This window comes from Pteropus alecto, unplaced genomic scaffold, assembly GCF_000325575.1.
Source record: "Pteropus alecto unplaced genomic scaffold, ASM32557v1 scaffold98, whole genome shotgun sequence".
NCBI lineage: Eukaryota > Metazoa > Chordata > Mammalia > Chiroptera > Pteropodidae > Pteropus > Pteropus alecto.
The window spans coordinates 13,810,480-13,837,478 of NW_006443570.1; the positions used below are offsets into that span (position 1 = coordinate 13,810,480).

The following is a 26,999-nucleotide window of genomic DNA, read 5'->3' on the forward strand; positions in this document are numbered from 1 at the left end:
TTTTAAAATTTTAATTAGTTTCAAGTATACAGTACATTGGTTAGATATTTATATAGTTCATAAAACTGTCCCCCCAATCACTCCTTCCCTCCTCTGACCCTCCACTTAGCCAATGTATTAATGCTGACTGCATTCCCTATGCCGTGCTCCCCATCCCTGGAACCATCCATCAGCTACTAATTTGTACTTCTTTAGCCCTTCACCCCATTCTCCTAGCCTTCCAAACCCCCTCCCCTCTGTCTGTCACCAGATTGTCCACTATATTTGCGAATCTGTTCTTGATTAGTTTGTTCTTTTTATTCCTTAAATTCTGCATATAAGTGAAATCATATAGTGTTTATCTTTCTCTGTCTGACTTAAATACCTTCTAGGTTCATCACAGCAATATCTTTTTGCATTCCCTTCCTTTTCATATGTAGGGGTCTTGTTTTCTTATCCTTTCAGCCTCTCCATCCCTTGATTGGAGCACTTAATTCTTTTCCATTTAAGGTACTTATTGATAGGAATGTAGTTATTACCATTCTTTATTCATGATTTTTGACACATGTTTTTTCTTCCTAAACAAGTCCCTCCAACATTTCCTGTAATACTGGCTTGGTGGTGATAAATTCCTTTAGCTTATTTTTGTCTGGGAAGCTCTTTATCTGTCCTTCAACTCTAAATGATAGCTTTGCTGGATAAATTATTCTTGGTTGTATATCCTGGGTCTTCATCCTGTCGAATATCTTTTGCCAAGCTCTTCTGTCCTGCATAGTCTCTCTTGAGAAATCAGCTGCCAGTCGTATGGGTGTTCCCTTATATGTTATTATTTGTTTTTCTCTTGATGCTTTTAATATTCTTTCTTTGTATTTAACCTTTGGCATTTTAATTATGATGTGTCTTGGTGTGGGCCTCTTTGGATCCCTGATTTTGGAATCCTCTGAACTTCCTGGGGTTTTATGTTCATTTCCTTCACCAGGTTAGGGAAGTTTTCCATCATTATTTCTTCAAACAGCTGTTCAACATCTTGATTTTCTTCACTTACGCCGATCAGATGAATATTTGGAGCCTTAATAGTGTCCTATATCCTCCTTAAATCATCTTTATAGTCTTGGCATCTTTTTTCTTGCCATTCTGTTTGAGTGTCCTGATTGGCTTTCCTGTCCTCTAGATAGGGCATGTGATCCTCTTCTTTATTCACTTTATTTATTCCATTAAATATATTACTCATCTCAGATAATGTGTTCTTCATTTCAGACTGGTTCTCTTTTATAATCTCCATTTCTATTTTTATGCTTTTTACCTCTTTGTTAAAGTTCTCACTGAATTTATCTATACTTCCCAAAAGTTCATTGAGCATCTTGATAACCAGTGTTTTGAACTCTGCATCTGTTAGATTACTTGACTCCATTATATCTGGATCTCTGTTCTGTTCTCTCATGTGATTTTATTTCTTTGTCTTTCCATTTTGGCTGCCTTTCCGTGTCTATTTCTATGTACTAAGCAAAGCTCCTAAGTCTCCCGGTATTATTAGTATGGATTTGTGAAGTAGGTGTCCAGTGGCACAGTCCTGAAAGGGGTTCAGGTGCAGGCCAAATTTAGCTCAAGCCACTGCTCCTCCAGGGCCACCTGCTAAGATTCAGCAAGCAATTCACAGATGCTGTGCTTATAGTTGCCTCAAATGGCCACACCAGAAACCAAAGGCCAGCTGCTTCCAGTGTGAGTCTAGGCGCTGCTCAGCTAGGATCACCTGACTCGCTGAATATATATCTGGATATGGGTTGGGGGAGGCAGCGTTTCAGGGAATTCTGTTATCCATTTTGATGATGTCACAGCTATGGCGGCACTATGTCTGGCGCACTGATATGGGGGAGGACTCAACAGGGAACACTGGATATCGCTGGCAGTTCTGTACAGAGCGAGTCTCACTTCGGCCCTCACTCCGACAGTATCTCCTTGTAGGTCCCTCGTGCCTGCTGCATGCAGCTGAACAGTCACTGGTGCTCAGAGTGGGCAGGTCTGTCACCGCGAAAATCCGCTCGCGGTCGCCCCGGCCCCTTTAAGAGGCGTCTGCTGCCGCCTCTGCCTCCGCCTCTGCCTCCGCCTCTGCCTCCGCCTCTGCCGCCGCCTCTGCCGCCGCCTCTGCCGCAGCCTCAGTTTCACTCAGCTGCTTGAGACCAGGCAGCCCTGCGTCCTCACCCCATCCTACCTTCTGCCGTTGCAGGGCGATTTCTTGGATTTCTTCATAGTTGTATGGCTTATTCATCTAGATCCCAGGTGATTTTTCCTTGCTGCTGCTCCTTGTTTCTGTCACAACTTTGATTTGGTCACCAGAGGGATGAACAGAGCCTCTTATCATCTACACCATTTTTTCTCTCCTCAAGTATGATATTATTATTTCTAAATACCCCCTTTGGAAACTGTCAGATTTCCAAGACCACCCCCAGTTCATGATTCAGTAGAACTCACAGGACTCAAGATACAGTCATACTCATGGCTGTGATTTATTATAGCAAAAGGATACAAAGCAAAATCAGCAAAAAGAAAAGGCATGTGGGCAAAGTCTGGAGGAAACCAGTTGCAAGCTTTCAAGAGTTTTCTTCCAGTGGAGTCACACACGATGCACTTAATTCCTCTAGCAAAAAATTGTGACAATAGGTGTGAAATGTTGTCTACCAGAGAAGCTCTTTAGAGAGACTTAGAGCCTAGAGTTTTTATTAGGGTTGGTCATATAGGTACCCTCTACCTACCACTTACCAAAATTCCAAACTTCCAAAGGGAAAGCAGGTGTTGAGCTTAAACCATATTGTTTATGCAAAAGTTTAGGTAGGTAGCCACATTTAACACTTAGCGAATGGTGGAAACCTTCCTGAAATCCAGGTTCACAGATGTTAGTCAAGAGCTAAACTTGTAAGCATACCTAAGGATAGCAGTCTCGGGTCTTTTATCTATATATATTTTTTGCACAGATACCTTTGAAAGATGATGGGAAACCAACTCATTATTTAAAAAACCGATTAATGAAAGAAAAGGGCCAAGCATTTATTCTGGCTGTTCTGTACAAAGAAAGTATACTTCAGGGTAACCAAATAAATAGGCGATTAGGGGAATTTTCTCTTCACAGAAGTAATCCAGGCAATAAACAAAAGAATGGTAGAATTATAACTGCCAATGTTTTTTTAACCTTTAATGAATTTGTGAATCTAAGCGGTGATGGCTACTAATATCACAAAAAGAGACATAAGCAGTCATTATGTGCTTCCTGATGGAAACATAATAGTACCAACTGGGAGATGGTTCTTGCCAGAAAGTATAGTGTAAATTTGATCAGTTCTCTGGATCTAACAACTACCACTTCACAGGAAATACAGAGGACAGAAGATGCAATCATCAAAACACAGACTTTGGAAAACTCTACAGGACAAACATCTTGGTTTCTTCATCAAATAAATTGCTAGGGAAAAAGTGAAAGAAGGTGGGAAGAAGAAAGAAAGAAAACCTACAGAATAAGAGATTTAAGAGATTAGCAAGCAATTAAATTTTTTTTTTTAGGCGATGAAACCCTTGGTTGACCTCACAGGTTGCAAGGACCTTGTCAGTTTACAATCCCTTATTTTCTATTTTGCACCTACAGCACCTGGTCTTCCTAGGTGGTCTCCCATCCAACTATTAACCAGGTCTGACCCTGCTTAGCTTCCAAGATCAGATGGGATCGGGCTTGTTCAGGGTAGCATGGCCATAGACTAAAATATATTTTCGATCCTGATTGAACAAATTGAAAAGAATTATAAGAATTGAGGAAATTTGAATACTAACTAGCTATTTGTTGATACTAAGAGATTTTTTAAAGATTTTGTTTCAGTCTGCTTGGGCTATTACAACAGAATACCATATTCTAGGTAGCTTATGAACAATAGAAATTTATTTCTTACAGTTCTGGAGATTGGGAAGTCCAAAATTAAGGTGTTTGCAGATTCAGTATTAGGTGAGGGCCCCACGGGGCTTCCTGGTTCATCTTTTCACTCTGTCATCACATGGCAAAAGGGGCATGGGAACTTTGATGCCTCTTCAATTAAAAGGGCATTAATACCATTCATGAGGGCTCTGCCTTCGTGTCCTAATCACCTCACATTGGGTTTTAACATAGGAATATTGGGGAAACAGTGTTTTCGTATTTTTTTTTAGTGTAATAATGATATGGTTAATTTTAAAAAGTATCTTGTAGAGATACATAATAAAATATTTACATGTCACATTAAGAATAAACTGTATAATTGTTTTTTTTAGCACGGAGTAAGAGTTGTATAGACATTTCCAGAAAAATGAATTCTTTATTAACAAATTTAGATCTGGTAAATTTGATGTGAGAAATTGGATTTGTTAGAGATAACATCTTCACAGAAGTGCACAGAAATATTTTGACATTGAGTAAAACGAATTGAACCAAATCATCATTAAAAATTTAAGTAGAAAGTGTTGATTCTCATGAAAGTTATATAAAATGAAATGATAATTTAAAACATTAATTTGGTTTTGTTGATAATTAGTCAAGCATTTTAAAATGTGTAGTAGAGTTTACTCGGAAAAAATGTTTTCCAGTACAAAAGTCATGAGCTCATTGATGCTGAATTAATTCTTACTAATTAATAAAGTGGAGTCAGGCTCTGGTTTCTACCTTCTGCTCTGAGAACAGCATTTCCCACACAGGGGCTGCTCTTCAGTTTGGGTCCTGGAATGAGAGGACATGTGACACATTGCCTTTACTTACATGTAATATGATGGAATTAAGGCTCAGGAAGTTAAGTGATTTGCCCAAGGTCACATATCTGGTAAATTAGTAAAGCCCGGCTTCAAATGCACTCTCTCTGACTCTAAAAACCATGATATGAAACAGTATGCACCACTTACTACTTTCCAAGGAATGGTGGAATATCCTTTTATCTTACATTCAAAGACAGTGGAAGGAGAAGGACCGGAGCCATAGAGCAGCAGTTGATACTGTCACAACCTTTCCTTAACTCTGGAAACCTGTACACATCTGCCTTTTTTTTAAAACCTTTTAATTTTCTTGTTATACCATAATGTAAGTCTTTCTCATTTAAAATGCAGATTAATTTTCCTCTCTTAAACTAATTCTATTATTTACTGGGATGGTACCATTGTCTGGAGGCTAGTGAGAGCATTACCACAAGCATCAGTTTTATACATTAGTAAAACAATATGCCAAGTCTCACTCTGGATATTCATGGCTACGACATGTTTAAGAAAATATGGTTTTTATTCTGCTTTGTTTTTTAATAGCAACAGAAAATTACTAGAGGGATATTTAAATAAATATCTTAAACAGATTATAATAATAGTTAACACTTATGTGCTTTTTAAAAAGTAGCTTCACAATATCCTTGCTATCCTGTGGAGAACCCCTCTCAATCCTAAAAGAAAGCTGAGAAGTAATGAGCATGGCACTTAATTTTTCATAAATATTAAAGCATTGTCACTGGTAAGGTGACCATCGATTTAAAAATAACTTTTTTGGGGTGAAAAAAGATATTACACATTAGATGTGTTACATCTAATGATTTCTGGAACACTAATAAAAAGTTGAAAATACTTCTTAGAATTGAAGAAGTGTAATTTTCCTGGGCTTCCTTTCTTAATCTATCAAATTAACTTTTGAAATTGGTGGGTTTGGAAGGTTATTGCTATTGTATTTTGGGAGTGAGGTACCAATATATTCTGGCATTCTAACCAAATATATTCAGAACAGAATCTTCTACATTTTACAGATATTTGCAAAATTGAAGGTTATATCTTATTCAAAATTTCTTGGTTAATTTTACCCTTACTACTTTAGTTTCTTTGTATTAAAGTCAGTGAATTGGTTAAAACGAAAGAGACTTGACTGCATTTATTAAGTGGGGGATAAGGGATGCCAAAGACATAGTGTTTATAGATTGAGCTTGTGATCGTTTGAAATTTCTTAGTTTAATCTTCAATAGATTTCACCAAAATGATGTACATCTTGCTAATGATGTCTTTTATTTTGTATAATACTAGCGAATGTATATAATTATACTATAGAACTTTGATATGGTTAAGAATTCAGCTTTAGGAATGTTTCTTGCTTAAGTTTGAATCTTGGCTCGGCTACTTTGTTGATCTATGACTTTGGACAAGTTACTTAATCTCCTTGGGCTTTAGTTTTCCCTAACCATAAGATGGAGACACCAGTAAACCTTCCTCATAGAATCATCTTGAGGCTTACTATTGGTAAAGCACTTAATACAACAGTTATATGCCACATAATTAGCATTTAAATGTTATTTTTATTACCATAAAAATAATATTATTAATGGAATTAATGTTTGGTTAAACATTAATGCTGTGATTAAATTTCTTGCTGACTGGCAATATAAAGATTGAGTTACATGGTATAATATACCATTTTACATGTAGTATACAACAGTATACTTCCAATTCTTTCCTCTCATTTCTGTGCTATTGTCATGTGTTTTATATTTACATATGCTATAAATACATTAAATTTTTACTATTATTTAGTTATCTTTTAGAGCAATGAAAAATAAGAAAACAACTACATTTTATATTTACCTCTCTATGATGCCATTTCCTACTCTTATTTCTTTGTGAAGGTACACGTATCTATTTGGTATATTTCCTTTAGCCTTAAGTACTTTTCGCCACCCCTCTCCTTTTCTTGAGTTTTGGTTTGCTGGTAATGACTTTTCTGTTTTTATTTTCCTGAAAAAATCTATTTTTCCTTTCTTTTTGAAAGATGTTTTGCTATGTATAGGATTCACAGTTTTTTTCCTTTGGTGCTTTAAACATGTCACTCCACTGTCTTCTGGATTATCTAGTTTTTGATGAGAAGTATTTTTCTCAATATAATGTCCTTTTCCTCTGCCTTAAAAATTTTCTTTTTATCTTTGGTTTTGAGTGGTTTGAATATGATTTGTCTAGTTGTGTTTTAGGGGTTAAAGATGTTATTTATCCTGCCTATTCTCTGAACAACTTCTATCTGCGGTTTTATTCATTCATTCATTCATTCATTCATTATTTATCTATTTATCTATCTATCTATCTATCTATCTATTTATTTATTTATGTTAAGTTTATTTTATTTTATTTTTTTAGGCAAGGCAACCCTTGGTTGACCTCACAGATTGCAAGGACCTTGTCAGCTAACAATCCCTTATTTTCTATTTTTCGTGCCTACAGCACCTGGTCTTCCTAGGTGGTCTCCCATCCAAGTACTAACCAGGCCCCGACCCTGCTTAGCTTCTGAGATCAGACGGGATCTGGCTTGTTTGAGGTGGCATGGCCATACTCTATCTGTGGTTTTGTGTCTTTAATACTTTTAGAAAATTCTCAGTAGTTATTTCTTCAGATATTTCTTCTGCCCCATTCTCTTTTACACCTAGGATTTCAGTTACATGTATATTAAATTAGTTAATATTGTTTTACAACTCTTGGATTTTGTTTTGTTCCCTCTGACCCCCACATTTTTTTCCCTTTGTGTTTCATTTTGGATAATCTCTTACTCAGTTCTGTTGAGTTTACTATTGAGCCATTCCAAAGCTTTATTGAACTCTCTTCCCATATTTTCCTCTGTTGGGGTTTTTTCCTTTGCTTCCTTGTGTGACTTATACTTTGTGGTCAAAAGATGGATGTTTTGTATAGGACAGTAGGTACTTAGCTAAATGGTATTTACGTCTGGCGTGAGTAGTTGAGTCAGTCTAGTCTGTAGTTGAGCTCTATTTTGTGTTACTATGGCTACCCACAGTTCACTATGTGCTTTAAATTCTAGTCTAAGGTTACCTTTATTAGGATCGGGCCTTGTTTGCTAAAAGATTTTTCTAAAATCTGCTCTACCTTCAACTTTTGATCTTAATTTCTCTTTGTTACTGAGCTTAGAGAGGATCTCTCCCTGAGCAGTAGACTGTTACTTATTCTTCTTTGTTTGCTAACACAATGATATAGGTGGGTGAGGGATGCTAGGGTTGGGACAGTCTCTGTTGTCCAATTTTTGTCTCAGTTTTAGGCAGGCATTGTGTCCTTGATCTTGAGGGTGAGACTTTCTCAGTGGTTCTGCCTCTCCTCCCACTGGTAGGGGATCTCTAAAGGTCTGGGGCTATGATGTTTTCCTACCTCTCCCACAGGGATACAGAGTTTTTGTTCTGTTACCTTCCTCCAGTTTATGGAAGGGCCAGCTAATAATAGTTATTCCACAAAGAGTATTTGTTATGTCCTTTTTTATTTTATTTTTTTTTTTATATTCTGATCTCACGGCATCTCCCTAGGCTAGTTTTTGCTAGGTTTTTCTATCAGTGGCACTAGAGATATACAGTTTTTGGTATCAGCTGTCAGAGTATTATTAAATATATTTATAAATATCATTTAATGAATATATGTTATTTTTCACATTGACTAAATTTTATTTCTGAATTATTCTTCAATCATGCATTTTATTGACAAAAATTCTACATGGCAGATACTATGCTGGATCTGGGTTTTTGTTTCATTTTTTCCCAACATACCACTTCTGACACCAAATATGTGTGTGTGTGTGTGTGTGTGTGTGTCTCCATGTGTGTGTAGTTAACCAATTCTCAAACCCTTTGGATACTGCCTGGGTGTCCTTCAATTCAATTCTGATATTACCTACCCTGGGTTAGTGCAGACTCTACAGGTCTGCCCCCAACTGCCAGTCACAGGTCCTGGACCTCCCATACATTTGAGCAACTGGCTATAAATCAGAGGTTCCCAGGACCCCCTCTTTGGGTTTGATAATTTGCTAGAATGGCTCAGGGAACTCAGGAAGGCACTTTAATTACTATTATGAGTTCCTTATAAAGGGAACAACTTAGGAGCAGCCAAATGGAAAGAGATGCGTTGGGCAAGGTATTAGGGGTGGAAGTGGAGGTAGGAAGGGAATGGTGTACAGAACTTCCTCTCTGGGTGCTCCACCTTTCCAGCACTTTGATGCGTTAACCAACCCAGAACATCTCCAAAACCTGCAGTTTTGGGATTTTTTAATGAAAGTTCTATTAGGTAGGCTAGATTGATTAAATCATTAGCTATTGGTGATCAGCTCAATCTCCAGCCCTGTCCCCTTCCCAGAGATTGGGGAGTAGGTCTGGGGCTATGATGTTTTCCCACCCCAAGTTCCAACTCTCTAATCACATCGTTAGTTCCTCTGATTACCAGCTCCATTTTGAAGCTTTGTGAAGAGCCCATCAAGAATAACCTCATTAGCATAAACTCAGTTATGGTTGAAAGGGGATTATTATAAATAACAAAAGATGCTCTTTGCACTCAAGAAATTCCAAGGGTTGTAGAAGCTCTTGTGTCAGGAACCTGGAGGAAGACCAAATATATATTTCTCGTTACATCATGATAATACACTAGACACTCAGTAAAGAATTGGTGAGTGAATGAATTATGTAGTTGCTCTACCTGTCTCTTTCCTATGCATAACTTTTCTTTATTTCTGATTACTATAATACCCATTTCTAAGAGTATGAAAAGTGTCTTTTGCGGTCTGTTTGTATTTTTTAACCTTTTCGATTGACTATATTTGATATTTAACAGTATAAATTTAAGGTGTAAAACATGTTAATTTTATACATTTATATATTGGAATGTGATTGCCATTGTATTTCTGAACAGTCAGTTAGAAAATGTCAGTCTTTCAAATCAAAATGCTACGTATAGTTTATGAAGAGATTGAAGAAAGTTCTATAATCGCACAAAATCCTTATCACATTATTGGGGCTATTGAAGTGGGGGACTTTTATCTTCTTGGACCTTGCTAAGGACTCCAGAGAGAAAGAGTAAATATGCAGTGTGTGAGCCAGTGATATATGTGCCTTAGAATGGGTACAATATATTCTTGGCCCATGCAGTAAGGTGTAAAAGAGGAAGAGGGAGAAACTTAACATCAATTTCACTGAAGTTCACCAGCACCTTGTTTAGAGATGGAGATAAGATTTGTTAAAGGGGTTATCTGCTTCAAATTCCTTAACAACTAAAACATTTAAGATAGGCTTTATCATTTTCTTCTAGGTGATTTACTGTTCTTTTGGTGGAACATCAAAAGGACTGCACTTCAATAATTTAATAGTTGGGCTTGTTCTTCTTACAAGAGGCAAAGATGAAGAGAAAGCAAAATGTAAGTATTTTTTATTATTTCAAAATGATAATGCTACATCTGTTTGCAGAATGATACACTTCAAAATTCTGATGTCAGGCAAAGGATTTGAATTGACATTTCTCCAAAGAAGAATGTACAAGTGGCCAATGAGCACTTGAAAAAATGTTCAACATAATTAGTTATTAGGGAAACGTAAATTAAAATTACAGTGAGAAACCACTTCACACCTACTGGATAGCTAAAATAAGAAAGAAAGATAATTAGTGTTGGTGAGGATGTGGGAAACTTGCAGTCCTCATACACTGTTGTTGGGAGTAGAAAATAGTACAGCCCTTGGGAAAACTGTTTGGCAGTTTTATTATTTACTAAACCCAAAAGAGGATGGTACCTTATCCATGACCTTTAAATCCCATAAGCAGGCAAATATTACAATGAGAGGGCATCATTTATCTCCTGAATGTGAAAGGGACAATAACCATAGTTGATCACTGTCCATCTCTGTTTCCTGGGATACATATTCATTTCCTTTTTTATAGTTTTATTGAGGTGTAATTTACATTCAATAAAATGCACATATATAAAGCGTACATTTTTATATGTTTTGAGACATTTATATACTCACATTATCACAATCAAGATAATGAACATATCCATAAATTCAATTTTATGTATTAGAATTTACCTGTGACCCTAGTTTTTTCAATAGCATCCTTCTACCACCAAACATATACTCTGGCTCCAGGCAGCCATTAATTAAAAATAACAGTTTTGGGGGTCATAAACACAAACATATTATTAAAATTTCATTTTTATTGTATAATTTTATTAGTTTCTTAGAGGCGGTGTAACAGAAGTACCATGAACTGGGTGGCTTAAAACAACAGAAGTTTATTATCTCACAATTACGGAGGCTAGAAGTTCAAAATTAAGATGTTAGTAGGGCCTTGCTCCTCTGAAACCTGTAAGGAAGAATCCTTCCTTTTCCTGAACTTCTGGCGGTAGTCATAAATCCTGCTGTTTCTTGATTTATAGCTGCAGTTTGCCTATCTCATCACATGGCTTTCTTCGGACTGTGTCTTTCCTTTCTTCTTATAATCTGTCATATTGGATTAGGGCCCATCCTAATGATCTCATCTTAAATTGATTGCATCCACAAATACCCCATTCCAAATGTCACATTCCACAGGTATTGGAGTCAGTACTTTAACATCTTTTAGGAGGACACAGTTCAACCCATAACAGATGGTCAAAGCACTCCAGTAATATATACTCTCCCTAAGGGAATCAGCAACAGGTTGTGGAAGGATAGGCAGGGGAACCTGCTGAGTCTTCAGAGGGATGGAATGTCTCTTTTGTCTTTCCTTCTATATTTCCAAATAAAGTCACATTCACAAGTACCTGGAGATTAAGATTTCAACATATCTTATTGGGGAATGCAGTTCAACCCATAACAGCAGTATTTCAAACATATATAAAATATTTACCTCCACTAACCCTTACTATTTCGTAGCATATATTTGTCCTAGATCTTGTTTTTGTTTTTGTTTTTAAAGAAATAAAATATTACAGCCAAGATGAGGCTCTCTCTTTGTATTTTTCCATGGTCCCATCCCCGTTCTTCCTTTCACAGAGATATTATTCTCATGGCTTTAGTGATCTTTCATTCTTTATACAGGTATTTATACATTTATGACATTTTTATATATCCTAAACATGTTTTTACCTGGTTTGCAGATTTTAAATATCTTTAATAAATAGTACGCTATTTTGCAATTTGCTTTTACTTTGGTATTTATCTTGAAACAATTCCTTTATTCTGACTGCTATATAGTATTTCATTGTGTGCGTATGCGTGTGTGTGTGTGTGTGTGTGTGTGTGTGTGTGTGTGTCTCAGTTTGCCTATTTGCTTGTTGATAGACTCACCCCGCACCCCTAAATTTTGCTGTTAAAAACACTACCCCAGTGAACATTCTTGTTCATAGACATGCACATGTATGAGAGTTTCTCAAGAGTAGAAGTGGAGCTGCCTAGAACTTGAATTTCTAGCATGCGTTTTTACCTTCACTAAATTTTGGCGAATTGTTCTCCAAAGTGGTTGCAATAATTCATATTCTCATTAACGGTGTAAAGGATTTCTGTTTTTTTTCAACTTTTTGTTACACTTTGTCATGTCACATCTAAACATTTTTGCAAATTTGGTTGTGTTTGAAAAGATGTCACATTGCTGCTCTAATTTGTATTGCTGGTCTTTTTTTTAGGAATAAATTAAATTGTATATTTATAAATTAAATTGTATATTTAAATTGTCACTAGTAATCATTCAATAATTGTTACTTTTCCCTCCCTACTTTCATGAAGACATATTTACTCTATGATAAAATTAATTTATTCTTTCTTTCTCCTAGATATTTTTAGTCTTTTTGCAAGCGAATCTGGGAGCTATGTTATACGGGAAGAAATGGAAAGAATGCTCCATGTGGTGGATGGTAAAGTCCCAGATACACTCAGGAGGTGTTTCTCAGAGGTATATTTAACAATTTACGTTCACCGCTACCTGTTGACAGAGTATCGACTCTTAGCTGTATATAATGAGTTTAGCCCTGATGAATAGATGTTTATGCAGACCATGTTCTTGACATTTTTGTATTTAATAGTTGATTTTTCAACTATGTGTTGCACTCAAAGGTTCATGACAGTTGTTACTGCTATATTTGTGAATCTAAAAGTTCCCAATTCTACTGTAAAGGCAACTGTCTATACTTATGGTATAAGGAAACACTCCCACACTCTCATACCAACACCCACACACATACATAAACACACACAAGTGATCCTGCAGTAACCCAAGCATTGCTCACATTGTAGTGCCATTGCTTTTCATCATGGACGCATAGATATATCACTTATTTGCCTTGAGCCATTCTGGTACCTCTATGACCCATCAAGGCCTATTTTATCATTTATTTTACTTAGTTGATTTGCATTGTGAAATATTTAGGTTTTAAAAACTTTTCATTTTTATGTTTTCGTAATTAATACGTTTTCATTGTATATAAGTTAAACAATAGACAATGTGTATCTTTAACAGAGAAAATTTCTTTTTTTCTTTTTGGAGGTCTGCTAATATAAGAAAAGTCTCAGAAACAGGAGAGTGAAACTTTCAGAAATTTCTGATCCCTTCCTGCAGCACTCAGTGCTGTTTGATTTCTTATGGTTGGCTATTTGACTCAGTTTAGTTTCACAGATATGACAGTCCTTCACTGTTCTTGGGTCCCCCCCTCCTCTTTAATTCTCTCCTCATTTCCACCCTTGACCTATGGATGTTGCCCTTTCCTTTTAAGACCTGGATCTCTGAAGTCGGGGCGTTTCCTCCCACCCGCTCGTGGAGTGCACCCTAGGCCTGGCACACCCGGGGCATGGTGCATGGCTCCACCTGGGGCGTGAACCCAGGACTTTCTGCGTGTAAAGCATACGTGCTAACCACTACGCTATGGATCCACCACCTGCTCTTGGCTTTATTCAGGGAGTTTTTATTCAGTTTAGTCTAGTTACCTTACTAATTGTATAGGCATTGATTGATGGTCAGTAATTCAGCCATGTATCTGGTTCTAATATCTCTTTGGACTCTTTGGCTTTAGCTTTTCACTACTCTGGCTTTGAGTTTTCTCGGTGTTGATAGCACCCAGAAATTTACCTTTCTTGCTTCTGAGCTTGGCTGTGCAGTTTTTGGTAGTGGTTATTGTGTTACATAGCATTTCCGTTTACTCAGCATTTCTATGTATTTGGTGCAAAAGGATTGGCCTCTTGCATTTTTGGTTCTGACTTATTGACCGAAAGTTGCTATGATAGTATTTTAATTTTTCAGGACAAACTAGGCTGTGGTATTTTTTTTCTCTAATAAATATTTGCTGGTCAGAAAAAAGGGTAATCTTTTCAGGACTAATTAATTGGATTTTCCACAGAGATGTCAAACACGTTAATACTCTGCTCATTTTGTGGGAAAAATGTGTCCTTTTTTTCATTTTAACAAGGTTTATGTAGACATTCCCATTTTATAGATAGGAATTTAATGTGGTTAGCTACCCGGTTCTCTAAAATTTAGACACAAATGCAGGTACATATATTAGATAATAATTAGTGCTATGGGGAAAAATTAAGTAGAATAAGGATGATAGGTGGTGATAGAAGGAGGTTGCTGAGTGTTAGTATTTTGTTTAGGATAGTTAAGAGAGGCTTGTCAGATAAAGTGACAATTGAACAAAGAATTTAAAGGAAGTGAAAGATAAAACCATATATCTAGGTTAAGCACTTTACTTGAGGGGAATATAACAAAAGCTCCAAGGTAGGAGTGTGCTTGACATGGCTAAGGAACAACAAAGAGGCCAGCTTAGCTGGAATGGAGTAAGTGAGGAAGTAGCAGAAAATGAAGTTACAGAGGTTGGGGGAAGAAAGGGGTGGGTTGTGGTGGGGACATTATATATGACCCTGTAGGACCCAGTGTGAGCTCTTTGACTTTTACCCTGAGTGAAATTATTATAGGATTTGAGCAAATGAGTACATGAGTTTTTTGTTTGTTTGTTTGTTTTTTAAACAAAGCATGATAATTTTAGCTTTTATGTGGAGGACAGGCTGAACAGAGTCCAACTGAGATATCTGCATAATCCAGGTAAGAGATGCTGGTCATTTAGATCATGGTGTAGTAGTGAGGTGATAAGAACATTTTAGATTCTGCCTTTATTTTGAAGGTAGAGTTGACAAGATCTTTTCTTGTATTGATTATGGGCTGTTACAGAAAGAGAAGAGATGACTAAGGTGTTTGGCCTGATTTAGTAAATGAGTTGCCATTAGCTGAGACTACTGTAGAGGGAGATTTGGGATTTCATTATCAAGAGAAGTTTAGGACATACTTAAACTTAAGAATCATATTAGACATTCAAATGAAGTTGTCAACTATGCTTTTTGACATAATAAGTTAGAGTTCAGGAGAAAGGATTTGTCAACTTGTAGATGAGGGTGAGATCATGTAGGACTGAATTTAGATAGAAAACAAATTGGAAGACTGAGTCCTATATTACAGTGTTTAGAGGTTGGCAAGATAAAGAGGAATGAAAACAGGAGCCTAAGGAATAACATGTGAGGAGACTCGAAAGAGATTGATTTCCTGGAAGCCAAGTGATGAAAATGTTTTAAGAGGAAGGAGTGTTTTACTATGTCAAGTGAACTGAAAGTTCAAGTGAGTTGACTTCTGATCACTGAGAAGATTCAGCAACTGTGAGGGTAGGTCATTGGTATAGGTCCTGTGGAGGTCAAAAATCAGTGGAGTCAGGATAAAAGGAGTGTGCTCATAAGAGGAAATTGTAGTGGGGAGAGTGGAATGCTTAAAATTGCATATTCCTCAGTATCTCTGTTAGGATTAAAGCTGTCATCCTTCATTGTATTTCCCTTCAACCTTTTCCCCATGAAAAGATCTGGCCCTCACTCAATATAGGCCCTTTTGTCTTAGAAAGAGATTGACTTGCATAGTCATGTGATGGTCTTTCTCAGCTTGGGCACTGTTTTTCTCCAGAGATTTAGTAAGGCAAATACTTGGAAAGAAAGAAAGAAGTAGAAATCTTCTTGTCTCTTTTTGGATTATAGTTGACTTATGAATAAATGTTTTCATTGATGCCTTCTGAATGAGAACTCTTGGATAGTTGTTTTTAATTGGCCAATGAAATTTAAATTTCATACATATTTAATTAAAATATGCTCATTATGATAGATTGAGGTGCTAAAGAAGGGGGTTAAGGCAAGTGAAAAACTGGATTTATTAAATATTGAAAAATGCAGTTTACTTATTATAGGATATACCTTAGCAAATAAAATGTGGCTTATTAGTACCAATGCACTGATTTAATGAATCGATGAAATAATTTACAATTAACATATAGATTTTATGCAAATAGGACTTCTAAGTACAATTACTCTTGAAAACAACTTGATTTCCAAGTATAGAGTCTGTAATGTTCCTTAGATAATCCTTCCTTTAAGGATAAATGTCAACTAATTGCAGATTTCAGGTTGTGTGGATCCCAAGTAAGATACTTTAAAATTTTACTAAACCTATATTTTCTTGTTTTAATTTTAGGGTGAAAAGGTAAACTATGAAAAGTTTAGAAATTGGCTTCTTCTAAACAAAGACGCTTTTACCTTCTCTCGTTGGCTGTTGTCTGGAGGTGTATATGTTACCCTCACTGATGATAGTGATACTCCCACTTTCTATCAAACTCTGGCTGGAGTCACACATTGTAAGTAATGGCATTTCACTGTTTTCTGTTCACTTTTTAATACAATTGCCTGGTAATATGAGAATATGCCTATAAAGGAGAAATTTATTGTTATTAGTTTTTTCTTCTAAAGTGTGAATAAAATGAAATGCTGGAGCATTGAGTGCTTAGCTGAAGAGGAAAATTCTCTGAATACTTTTATACTTTAAATGTGTGAGTTTTCTTCCCACACCAAGCAATTCTCCAGTGCTTCGCAGACACCAGCTGGGTATCCTACTATTCAGTTCAGTTCTGACACTACCTAGGGTTAACACAGACCTCACAGGTTTAGGGCTCAGTCTTACAAGACTGCTCCTCTCCCCGCCATTCTGAATGCCAGTCACAAGTCCAGGTTGTCACCTGTGCTTCTGACTAACCAGCTATAAATTAGAGGTTCCTATGACCCCCTCCTTGGGTTCAATAATTTGCTAGAACCGCTCACAAAACTCAGGGAAACAGTTATGTTTACCGATTTATTGTATGATACAGGATATGTTAAAGGATACAGATGAAGACATACATAGGGCAAGATCTGGAAAGGTCCCAAGTCCAGGAGCTTCTGTCCTGTGGAGCTGGGATGTACCAGTCCTTTCTGGCCTGTGGATATGTTCATCAATCATAAAGCTCTCAGAACCCCATACTTTGGGGATTTTTATGAAGGTTTCATCATTTAGGCATGATAAATTATTAACTCGATTTCCAGCTTCTTTCCCATAGATTGGGGTGTGGGCCTGAAAGTTATAAGTTTTTAATTATGGCTTGGTCTTTCTGGTGATCAGCCCCCATCCAGGAGCCCACAAAAAGTCACCGCAGGCATTAGAACAAAGATTCCTATTTCACAGGAAATTCCAAGGGATTTAAGAGCTTTGTGTCAGAAACTCCTATCACTCCGGAAACTACAAGATTTGGTCAAAGGCCAAATATTAGCAGGAACCAGGGGCAGAGACCAATTTCATTATTTCACAGTAGCCTTCTAATTGTCCTTAAACAAGCTGTATTAGTTTCCTAGGGTTACTGTTATAAATGATCAAAATTTATAAACTGAAACAACAGAATTTATTCTTTCACAGTTCCGAAAGCTGAAATCAAGGCATTAACAAAGAGCCATGTTCCTTCTGAAGGACCTAGGGAAGAATCCTTTCTTGCCTCGCTCAGCTTTGGTGACCTCAGGCTTTGCTTGGCTTGTGGCAGCATAATTCCAATCTCTGCCTCTATCATCACATGACCTTCTACTAGTTTTCAGTGTTCTTTTCTTTCTTTTTGATAGAAAAGCGTTTTTAAATTATTTTGCATAAAAAAATTAGGGAATTTTTAAATACTTATTATAAACTATCGATATTAATATTTAAGTTGTCAGTCTTATGGATATTCTGCTGAACTTTTGCTTTCATTTGTGATTGCATGATGAATTATTTTCCTCTTAATATTGGCCAAGAGGTGACTGTTTTCCTTTAATGAATTATATTAAAGAAAAAATTATTCTGACATTTGTTAAAATGGTAAGGAAGACTGCATTCAAAACTTTTGCAGTAGCATAGTGCAATGGGGGAGAGAGATTGGTCTTAACTCTAAATGTAACAAGGACAATTGGGGATTTATAGCCAAGGAGCAGGGTGAGGGAATCAATGGAGGAGACATTAGGGGTGGGGAGATTCTTGCTAAAGGCAGGCCAAGGACTTATTCATCAAAGATGGGGTATAAGGAACGAACTTGATCAAGGTTAGGGAGATGACAAGAGTGGGCTGAGTGGGCTAAAGACAGGATGGAGGCCAAGTTAGAAGCCTAGTTGAAAAGAAGGCTCAGAGGAGTGGGCCTAAAGATTGGTCAAGGAAAGAGTCTGTCAGTTCCTTAAAGTTAAATTCTGACACACTTTGCAAATGCAAATGCTGTTATTGCTTGTTTTGGAAAATGGTGTCTTATTAACGATTATTGACGTATTTAAATTTAATCAGTCAAAATAATTTTCAAGATTATCTAACTCCCATTATCTGACTCCCATTTTTATTTGATAATGATCTTTTCTGTTTAGTTTTTATCAATTGGTAAGACTTTTGGGATTTTTAATAGTATCCAAAAATTATAGTGCCTTTGCCTTGTTAAAACAAACATTAATGTAGATGCATTGTTTCACCTGCAGTAATGACCTAATTTCTAAACGGAATGTTTTCTTCTTAGGGTCATTATACTGTTACTATCTCCGCAGCATTTTAGCACTATTGACCATTCAGTTTTCTTGAAATTCTGTTCTCTTTTTGCTTTTGAAGCATTGTAGTTTCCTACTTTTTAATTATTTATTTCGAGTTTTCTTTACTGCTCTTCTTTTCTATCTAGTTTTGAAATGTGAGTTATTTCTTATTTCTGCTCTTCTTTTCTATCTAGTTTTGAAATGTGAGTTATTTCTTATTACTGCTCTTCTTTTCTATCTAGTTTTGAAATTTTAGTTATTTCTTTAGCTCCATTATTCTTGGATTACATGCATGCTTTGCTTCATGACAGCCATTTCCATTGCTTCACTTATCCTTCATATCTTCGTAGGTGATACCTAGATCAAGTTTTCTGGTCTCGGGGTATCCTTCAAAGGGTATATTCACTTAAATTAATGCCTCCTGGATATATATTCTAACATCTTAATCTCATATGTAAAACCATATTCATCTTTCCTTGTTTCAGCCTGTCTAAATGTAAAAGAAGCAAATATGTTCTTCCTCCTATCTTTTCTGTCTTGGTTAATAGTGTTTGCAATTCCAGTTGTCCAATTTGATATTACCTTTGACTTTTCCTTATCAAGCTTCATATTAGAGCTTATCAATCTTAACTCAACCATATTTCTTTCATCTTTCTTGCTGCCTTCATTGTAATAGTTTTCTTTATTCGTGTACATGTTAAATGATAGGAAAGAATTAAGAACACTTTTTTTTAGTCTACATTTTTTAAAACACCGCTCTTAATTTTCCTGCTCAGAAACCTTTGAGGATTCTTCATTTTCTACAAAGTTTAAACTTACCGTGGCTCTAAAGTCTCCTAGTTTCCTGTTCTTAAGTTTCTATACCCATTTCTCCTCACATATGTTCTCTGCTTCAACTGCAGAGCACTGGTCAATATTTCATAACTATACCATGAACTTTTATAACTACCTTATAGACTGTCACTCCTAATAGTCTTTCATTTAAGAATGCATTTCATCTTTCAGCTCTTGACAGTTGAAATTCGAATTCGTCATCAAAGCCCAACTCAAATGCTGTCTCTTTTGTCATGCCTTCTTTGTATTTCTTCTGTTTGAATTAATTACGTTTCCATTTACACTCCTGTATACTTTACATTTCAGTTAAAGCTGTTAGGATGCTTTTTGCCTTTACCTTGGAGTCTGTTGGAAATGGCTTTGTTTCTCCCCAGAAGATACAAATCAGTCCCTTGAGTACAAGGCTTGTGTCCTTTTTATCTTTGCATTTTTCTTTGTACAATGTACTAAATGCATGTTAGTAGACTGAAATGTATTGAAAAATTTTCAGCCACTAAAAGTCTGATTTCTAAGTACTGATTTAAACATTTAATTTCTCTAGGAGTGAGCACGAAATATATGTTGTTTTAGGATTGCGAGACTAAACCCATACTAAGGAGAAGGACCAAGATAAATTATGATGTTTGTATAAGATATAATAACTTCATAGTATGTGAAGGTTTATATAAAGACATACCATGTTTTAGGGTGAAAATGAATTATGATATTTATAAATTCAAGGAACTGTTGAAGGTTGCAAAGTTAGTTGTTCTAAGATCTTCTAAAACTTTTGGTTAGATCAATGATGTAAGATACAGAAAATCGATTAGCATTAAGTTAAGGTACATGGAAGATCAGTTTACTTTAAATACTGAACTAATTATTTTATCTGCTCCTATAATGTGCCTATTGATTTCTCTGGTGGCTATAGAAATAAGTAGTAGTGTGCGGTAAAAGCCTGAAGAAATAACATGCTTTTAATTTTCTCAGTATTTATAACTTTAAATTTAAATTTTAAATTTAATAATTTAAAATTTAAATTCTTGGCATCTTAGTTTAATTTTGTCATACATATCCTTGTTTCTTATAAGAGAAATACCCCCAAATAAAAAATTAATCAACTATAAGATCACTATGGTATATTAGTAGTTACCACCCTTTATTAAGCATTAGAATTACTTGGATATTAAAAATTCAAGTTACTGGTTCTACAAAAGATTTTTATTCAGTGAGCCCTAGGACTCTGTACTTTTAACAGACATTTAAGGTAATTCTAATGTAGATGGACCATGAACTACAAATACAGATACAATGTTTGGGAGTTCTTCAGACTCTGGGTCAGACACTCTGACCCTGCCAATTATTATTCATATATATGTGGGAAATTTATTTAACCTCTCTAAACTTCTTTTCCTCCTCTGGGAAACGGGGATAATAACACAATTTACCTCATAGGTGTGTTGTTTAGGAGCATAGAAGAGGAAAAATGTTTTCCTCTACCCATCTTGGGTTCATCAGCTGGGGCCCTTTACATTACACTGATAAAAGACAGATAAGAGAAAAACCTAAGTTTTAATACATTGTGCATGGGAGCATTCAGTGATAAGTAACTCAAAGGAGTGGTTAGAACTTGAGCTTATATAGCATCTTAACAAAGAACAATAATTTTGTATAGAAGTGACAGGACAAAGGAGAAGGGCATTGAACTGCTGTTAGTGTCAAATTGTTGGAAGGCAACTGTATGGAGAAGCTAATGGGAGATAAGGCTAGTAATGAGGCTTGTTATGTATATCCATTCTTCTGGTGCTATCTCTAGGTTAATAAGGATCAGGAGTTGTCTCTGGTGATTAACTTCTGTCCTTCCTGGTAGAGAGACAAGGAAGACACATTTACAAATTAGGCACATAGAGGGCAGAGTGCTTTTCTTGTATCTGCTTCTCAGTTGCCTTCAACTCAAAATAATTCTTGTATCAAAGTGGCATATTTGGGTTGGCATGTATGTGCTTCAGGAACACATGAAATAATACTTTTTAAAAAGGACTCAGCCCTGTGCCTGGTATAGAATAGGTATTTTACAGTGAATATGCATCCTCTTTTATTAGTGAACACTTGGCTTATGTATGTCAGTGAGCTTCACCCACTGTCTCCAAAGGGTAATTGTTTGGGGAGCAAGCAGTTTTCTTATAGTGGGCTGTAGATCAGTACAAAAATGAACTCAGGCACAGAGTGGGTGGTCCGTTCTGAAGAACCGACAAGATGGCGGAAGTGGAGCAGAAGAAGAAGCCGACCTTCTGGAAGTTCACCTACCGCGGCGTGGACCTGGACCAGCTGCTGAATATGTCCTATGAGCCGCTGATGCAGCTGTACAGCACCCGGCAACGGCGGCAGCTGAACCGGGGCCTGTGGAGGAAGCAACACTCATTGCTGAAGTGTCTGCGCAAGGCCAAGAAGGAGGCGCTGCCCATGGAGAAGTCGGAGGTGGTGGAGAGGCACCTGCGGGGCATGATCATCCTGCCCGAGATGGTGGACAGCATGATGGGCGTCTACAACGGCAAGACCTTCAGCCAGGTGGAGATCAAACTCGAGATGATCGGTCACTACCTGGAGGAGTTCTTCATTACCTACAAGCCAGTGAAGCACTGCCGGCCCAGCATTGGGGCCACCCACTCCTCCCACTTCATTCCGCTCAAGTAGTCTGCTTGGCCAATAAAGAACCAGCACTTCCAAAAAAAAAAAAAAAATACGTACACATCTGTGGGAAGAACGTGTTTTTCTCACTAAATTGTTTTATTTTATAGTTTATAAAATAAAGAACCAAAATAAACTAGTGCAACAGACAACTCAATTGCCACTGGCTTCAGCAGATATCTACTTTATAAGTGGGCCTTCCTGCTAAATTTCTTATAGAAATTCCAACATGGGCAGGCTTACATTCTGATAACTGATTTATCATTTATAAATTCTCAGCTTCTGGCCATGCGGTTCAGTGTTGGCCTCTTGATAGGCTCTTATACTCAAAGCATATTTGCTACATTATACTTTTCAAATGTGTTAGGAATGTGGAAACGTGATAAAAATAGAGAACGTTATTAACTGATTTATAAGTAAACAAAATATTTTAAAGCATCAGTAACTATATTTAAATTTGTGTAATGAGCCAAGGTATCTAGGAAGCATAAAAAAATTAGTTTTTCACTTGTAAATAACATTTATGTTAGAATGCAGATGGCTTTAATTACTTTTTCATATACAAACCATAAAGTAAAATTTGAAGTCAGTTGAACATGCTGCTATATTTCATCAAATTTTGTTCACTTTTATGTAAATCTCAAATGAAACTGGAGAGCTATTTGTATTCAATACAATTAGAATAATTAACTGATTTGATTTATACAAGACTTTAGATGTCATGGCAAGTACATTTTTCAGAACTGCAAATTCCAAACTATTGTAACCTTACCTTTTATTTAAATTTAAGAAATTGAGTTAGAACTGTAACCCAAAGTTCAAATTTTTATCCTTAATTAGATCTTAACCATATTTTTATCGAGACTATTATATTTTTCTATCACAATTTGCTATTTAAATACCTAAGATTAGATTTCCTAAAAAAAAAAAAAAAAGATTTTGGTCAAGTATGGACCTTTTTTTTTTTAAATTTATTTTTAAATTATGTTGGCATTTGAGGAAGACGGAAGATGACAGACTAGGTAAAAGCAGGGTTCGTCTCCTCCCAGGACTACATTGAAATTACAACCAATTTATAAAATAATCAACATGAAGAATCACCTGAAGTCCAGCTGATCGTAACACCTATATCTGATAATATAAAGGAGCCACCTAAGGATCCAACATAGACAACAACCATCAGCAGATCACTTTGTAGTTCTCACCGTGTAGCCCTGAGCATTCAAAAGCAGCGGCTGACCTTGGCCTACAGGGGAGCCCCTCCCAAGGTGCCATAAAACTAACGCATCTGGTGGCAGGCACCAGACCACAATGGAGCAACTTCTGACTAGCTCCAGTAGTGATACACACAAAAGGTGGTTGCAACAAGTACACAAGCCTGCTAGGGCAAATCCCACTCAGTGGGCTCAGCCCCCATACAACAACTCTTATCCTGAGGGTGCAGCTAATTCACACAATTAGCCTGAACGTTAATCCCACCCACTGATCTACTAACAACAATAAAGGCTTGGTGACAAAAGCAGATCACACACAGCCCACACAAAGTTCATGTCCAGAGCTCCCGGAGCAAGGGATCAGGGAGAGTGCGCCACTGGGCCACACAGGACACCTTCCACAATAGGCCATCAGGCCATCAGTTCAAGGCCGAGAGATGTCAAATATTCCTGACACATAGAAATGAACACAGAGAGGCTAATAAAATGAGAAAACAAAGAAACATGCCACAAATGAAACAAGAGAAAACTTCAGAAAATAAGCTAAATGAAATGGAGGCAAGCAACCTACCAGAGACAGAGTTCAGAATAACGGTTATAAGGATGCTCAACGAACTTATGGAAGAACGGATGAACACAATGAGAACCTCAACAGAGAGGTAGTAAGCATTAAAAAGGACATAGAAACTGTAAAAAAGAACCAGACAGAAATGAAGAATATAATAACCGAAATGAAGAATACACTAGAAGGATTCAACAGTATATTGGACGAAGCAGAAGATCGAATCAGCGAATTGGAAGACAAGGTAGCTGAATACACCCAATCAGAACAACAGAAAGGAAAAAGAATTTTTAAAAATGAGGATAGTTTAAGAGACCTCTGGGACAACATGAAGCATAAAAATATCTGAATCATAGGAGTACCTGAAGAGGAAGAGAGAGAGCAAGGGATTGAGACTCTGTTTGAAAAAATAATGACAAAACTTTTCTAACCTGGCAAAGGAATTAGACGTACAAATTCAAGCACAAAGAGTGCCAAACAAGAGGAATTCAAACAGACCTACACCAAGACACATCATAATTAAAATGCCAAAGGTCAAAGACAGAGAATCTTAAAAGAAGCAAGAGAAAGAAAGCTGGTTACTTACAAGGGTACCCCCATAAGAATGTCTGCTGACTTTTCAATGGAAATTTTGCAGGCCAGGAGAGAATGGCAAGAAATAGTCAAAGTTATGAAAAACAAGAATCTACAACCATGGATATTCTACCCAGTAAGACTTTCAATTAAAATGGAAGGTGAGATAAAGAACTTCCCAGACAGAAAAAAACTTAAGGAATTGATCACCAACAAGCCAGCATTACAGAAATGTTAAAGGGTCTTCTGTAAAAAGAGAAGGGGTAAAAAAGAAAATAGAAATAACAAATATGAATAATAAAATGACAGTAACAATGTACCTATCAGTAATCACTTTAAATATAAATAGATTAAATGCTTTAAATTATGTTGATCTTCAATATTATTTTCTATTAGTTTCAGGTGTCTGGTGTAGTGGTTAGACATTTATATATTTATGAAGTGATTCCCTTGGTTAATCTAGTACTCGCCTGGCTCTATACATGGTTATTACAATATTATTGACTATATTCCCTATGCTGCACTTTACATCCCCATGACCATTTTGTAACTACCAATTTGTACTTCTTAATCCTTTCATCTTTTTCACCTAGTCCTCTAGCCCCCCTCTTATCTGGTAACCATCAGTTTGTTCTCTGTATCTATGAGTCTGTTTCTGTTTTTCTCCTTTTTCTTTTTTTGTTTATTTTGTTCTTTAGAGTCCATATATAAGCGAGATCACATTATGGTATTTGTCTCTCTCACTTATTTCACTTAGCATATAATACCGTCTAGGTCCATCCATGTTGTCGTAAGATAATGTTTTTAATGACAATTTTTAAAGCCATTTGGAGAGATACAGACAAAAATATTTGCAATGATGCTGAACATATCGATGATGTTCAGAGTCAGAGAACATGCATAGAGAACATAAATATGTTCTCTATAATTAAACATTTGAAATAAGTTGGTACAGGTGTTATTACATTTTTCTTTCTTTCTTTCGTTTCTTTCTTTTGACTTCTGAGAGAATAGTCTAAGACCAAACCCTAGTCATTTGGCTTTTTCTTGTAATACCCTTTCCATATCCATTTGTTCATGGCTATTTAGCACCACATAGTGTTGGAGTTTGGAGACACAGATTATAAACTCAAAATGTAATTTGTTTTATAAATTTAGATCAGTGTATTCATCTCCTACTATTGCACATGCGTAGTCCTAGCTACACACTGCCTGGCAGCTGTTTCTGCTTGAGTTTGAAGGCTCATTCTTCAGTTGCTAACCTTTGAAATTTCTGCATTCTAACACAGCTGCCTACTAGTTCTAGGATGAACTGCTTGTAATCTTTAACACTCTCTTTGTCACTCACTAGAGAGTAAACTTCTTTCTTGTTTTTTTGTCTCTTTTCTTGAGCCCATAGTATAAATCCTTCAATAGGATATCCTGTTTCTTGTTTTTGAATTATAGCATAATACAACAGTTTTTTTGTTTGTTTTTCTGCCCTGTTACTGCCTGTCTTGCCTATAGACTTTTTACGCATGCCCTTTTGCCTCTTAAAGACCTCCAGGTCCTAGCTGCTTATGTGCGCCCCAAAAACCTTGTGTCTGCTCCTTCATTGCACTTTCCACACTAGATTTAATTGACCAATTTTCACTTCTGCTAGAATCTAAACATAGTTGTTTTGTTCACAATCATATCAATAGTTTTTAGCATTACGTCAGGCACGTATATTAAATATGCTCTTACTAAATGTTTGCTGAACATTAAATGATCTTTGACTATACTCCTGTACATTTTTCCCCCCAAAATACTTTGCTCTGTGAAAGGTTCCAATTTACCACTGCACATCGAGCACTTTCTAGAGGAGGCACTATATTCTGGGTACATTATCTCATTTAATCCTTGTGCCATCTCTGAGGTTCATTTTATGTCTATTTTAAAAATGAGAAAACCAAGATGATAAGAAGTTTAAAAAGAAACATTCTCAAAACCAAATGGTTAATAGGTGCTGAAGTTGGGATGTTTGAACCCCAGATTGTATGCTTAATATCGTTTTAGGACTCGAAGACAGTTTATTGACACGTGGTCATTTTATTCTTAATCTTTTATGAGTAGCTTGCAGTTGCAGATCAAAGGAATTAGTCACGTGGTAGTTGTGGTTGTGGTGAACCATCTTTTTCAGACTCCAGGCAATCTTGCAGATTCACTTTTTCAATTTCCCCTTTTTCCCTTGGGATACTTACAAATGATTATTTTTTTATTCCTCTTCAATAATGTATTTCATTAGATCCAGGCAAGATCATCAAATGATTGTGAAATAGGTAATAAAACTATGATTTTTAAGAAGTATGTTTTAAGAACTAATTGAGAGTTCATTTTCATTAATAGTGATTATATTTTCATAGACTGTAGTTATATTATTTGGAAGAAAATATGTGTGCCTTTTTTTTTTTTTTTTTTTTTTTTAAATATGTTTTTAAAAATACTAAAAAGAGTTTTGGGGGGTTCCCTAAAATATATTATCCA

At 36.3% G+C, this 26,999-nt stretch overlaps 2 protein-coding genes and 2 pseudogenes across 2 annotated transcripts in view; 2 read left to right on the forward strand and 2 right to left on the reverse strand.

Moving 5' to 3' along the window:
- USP32 (ubiquitin specific peptidase 32) overlaps nucleotides 1-26,999 on the forward strand; it is a 171,637-nt gene that overhangs the window by 70,202 nt on the left and 74,436 nt on the right. The window contains 3 exon segments of the mRNA XM_006924912.3: nucleotides 10,066-10,171; nucleotides 12,560-12,678; nucleotides 16,282-16,441. Coding sequence (XP_006924974.1) covers nucleotides 10,066-10,171; nucleotides 12,560-12,678; nucleotides 16,282-16,441 — 385 coding nt within the window.
- On the reverse strand, nucleotides 3,605-3,723 carry LOC112473240 (annotated as a pseudogene).
- Nucleotides 7,210-7,329, reverse strand: LOC112473329 (annotated as a pseudogene).
- LOC102892558 (40S ribosomal protein S15) lies at nucleotides 21,601-22,198 on the forward strand. The gene has a single exon (XM_006924911.3). The coding sequence runs from the start codon at nucleotides 21,714-21,716 to the stop codon at nucleotides 22,149-22,151; it is 438 nt and encodes a 145-aa protein (XP_006924973.1). The 5' UTR covers nucleotides 21,601-21,713; the 3' UTR covers nucleotides 22,152-22,198.

Bases quoted from the DNA above. Each gene is read 5' to 3' on its own strand.
- LOC102892558 (XM_006924911.3), top strand. From the start codon at position 21,714: ATGGCGGAAGTGGAGCAGAAGAAGAAGCCGACCTTCTGGAAGTTCACC.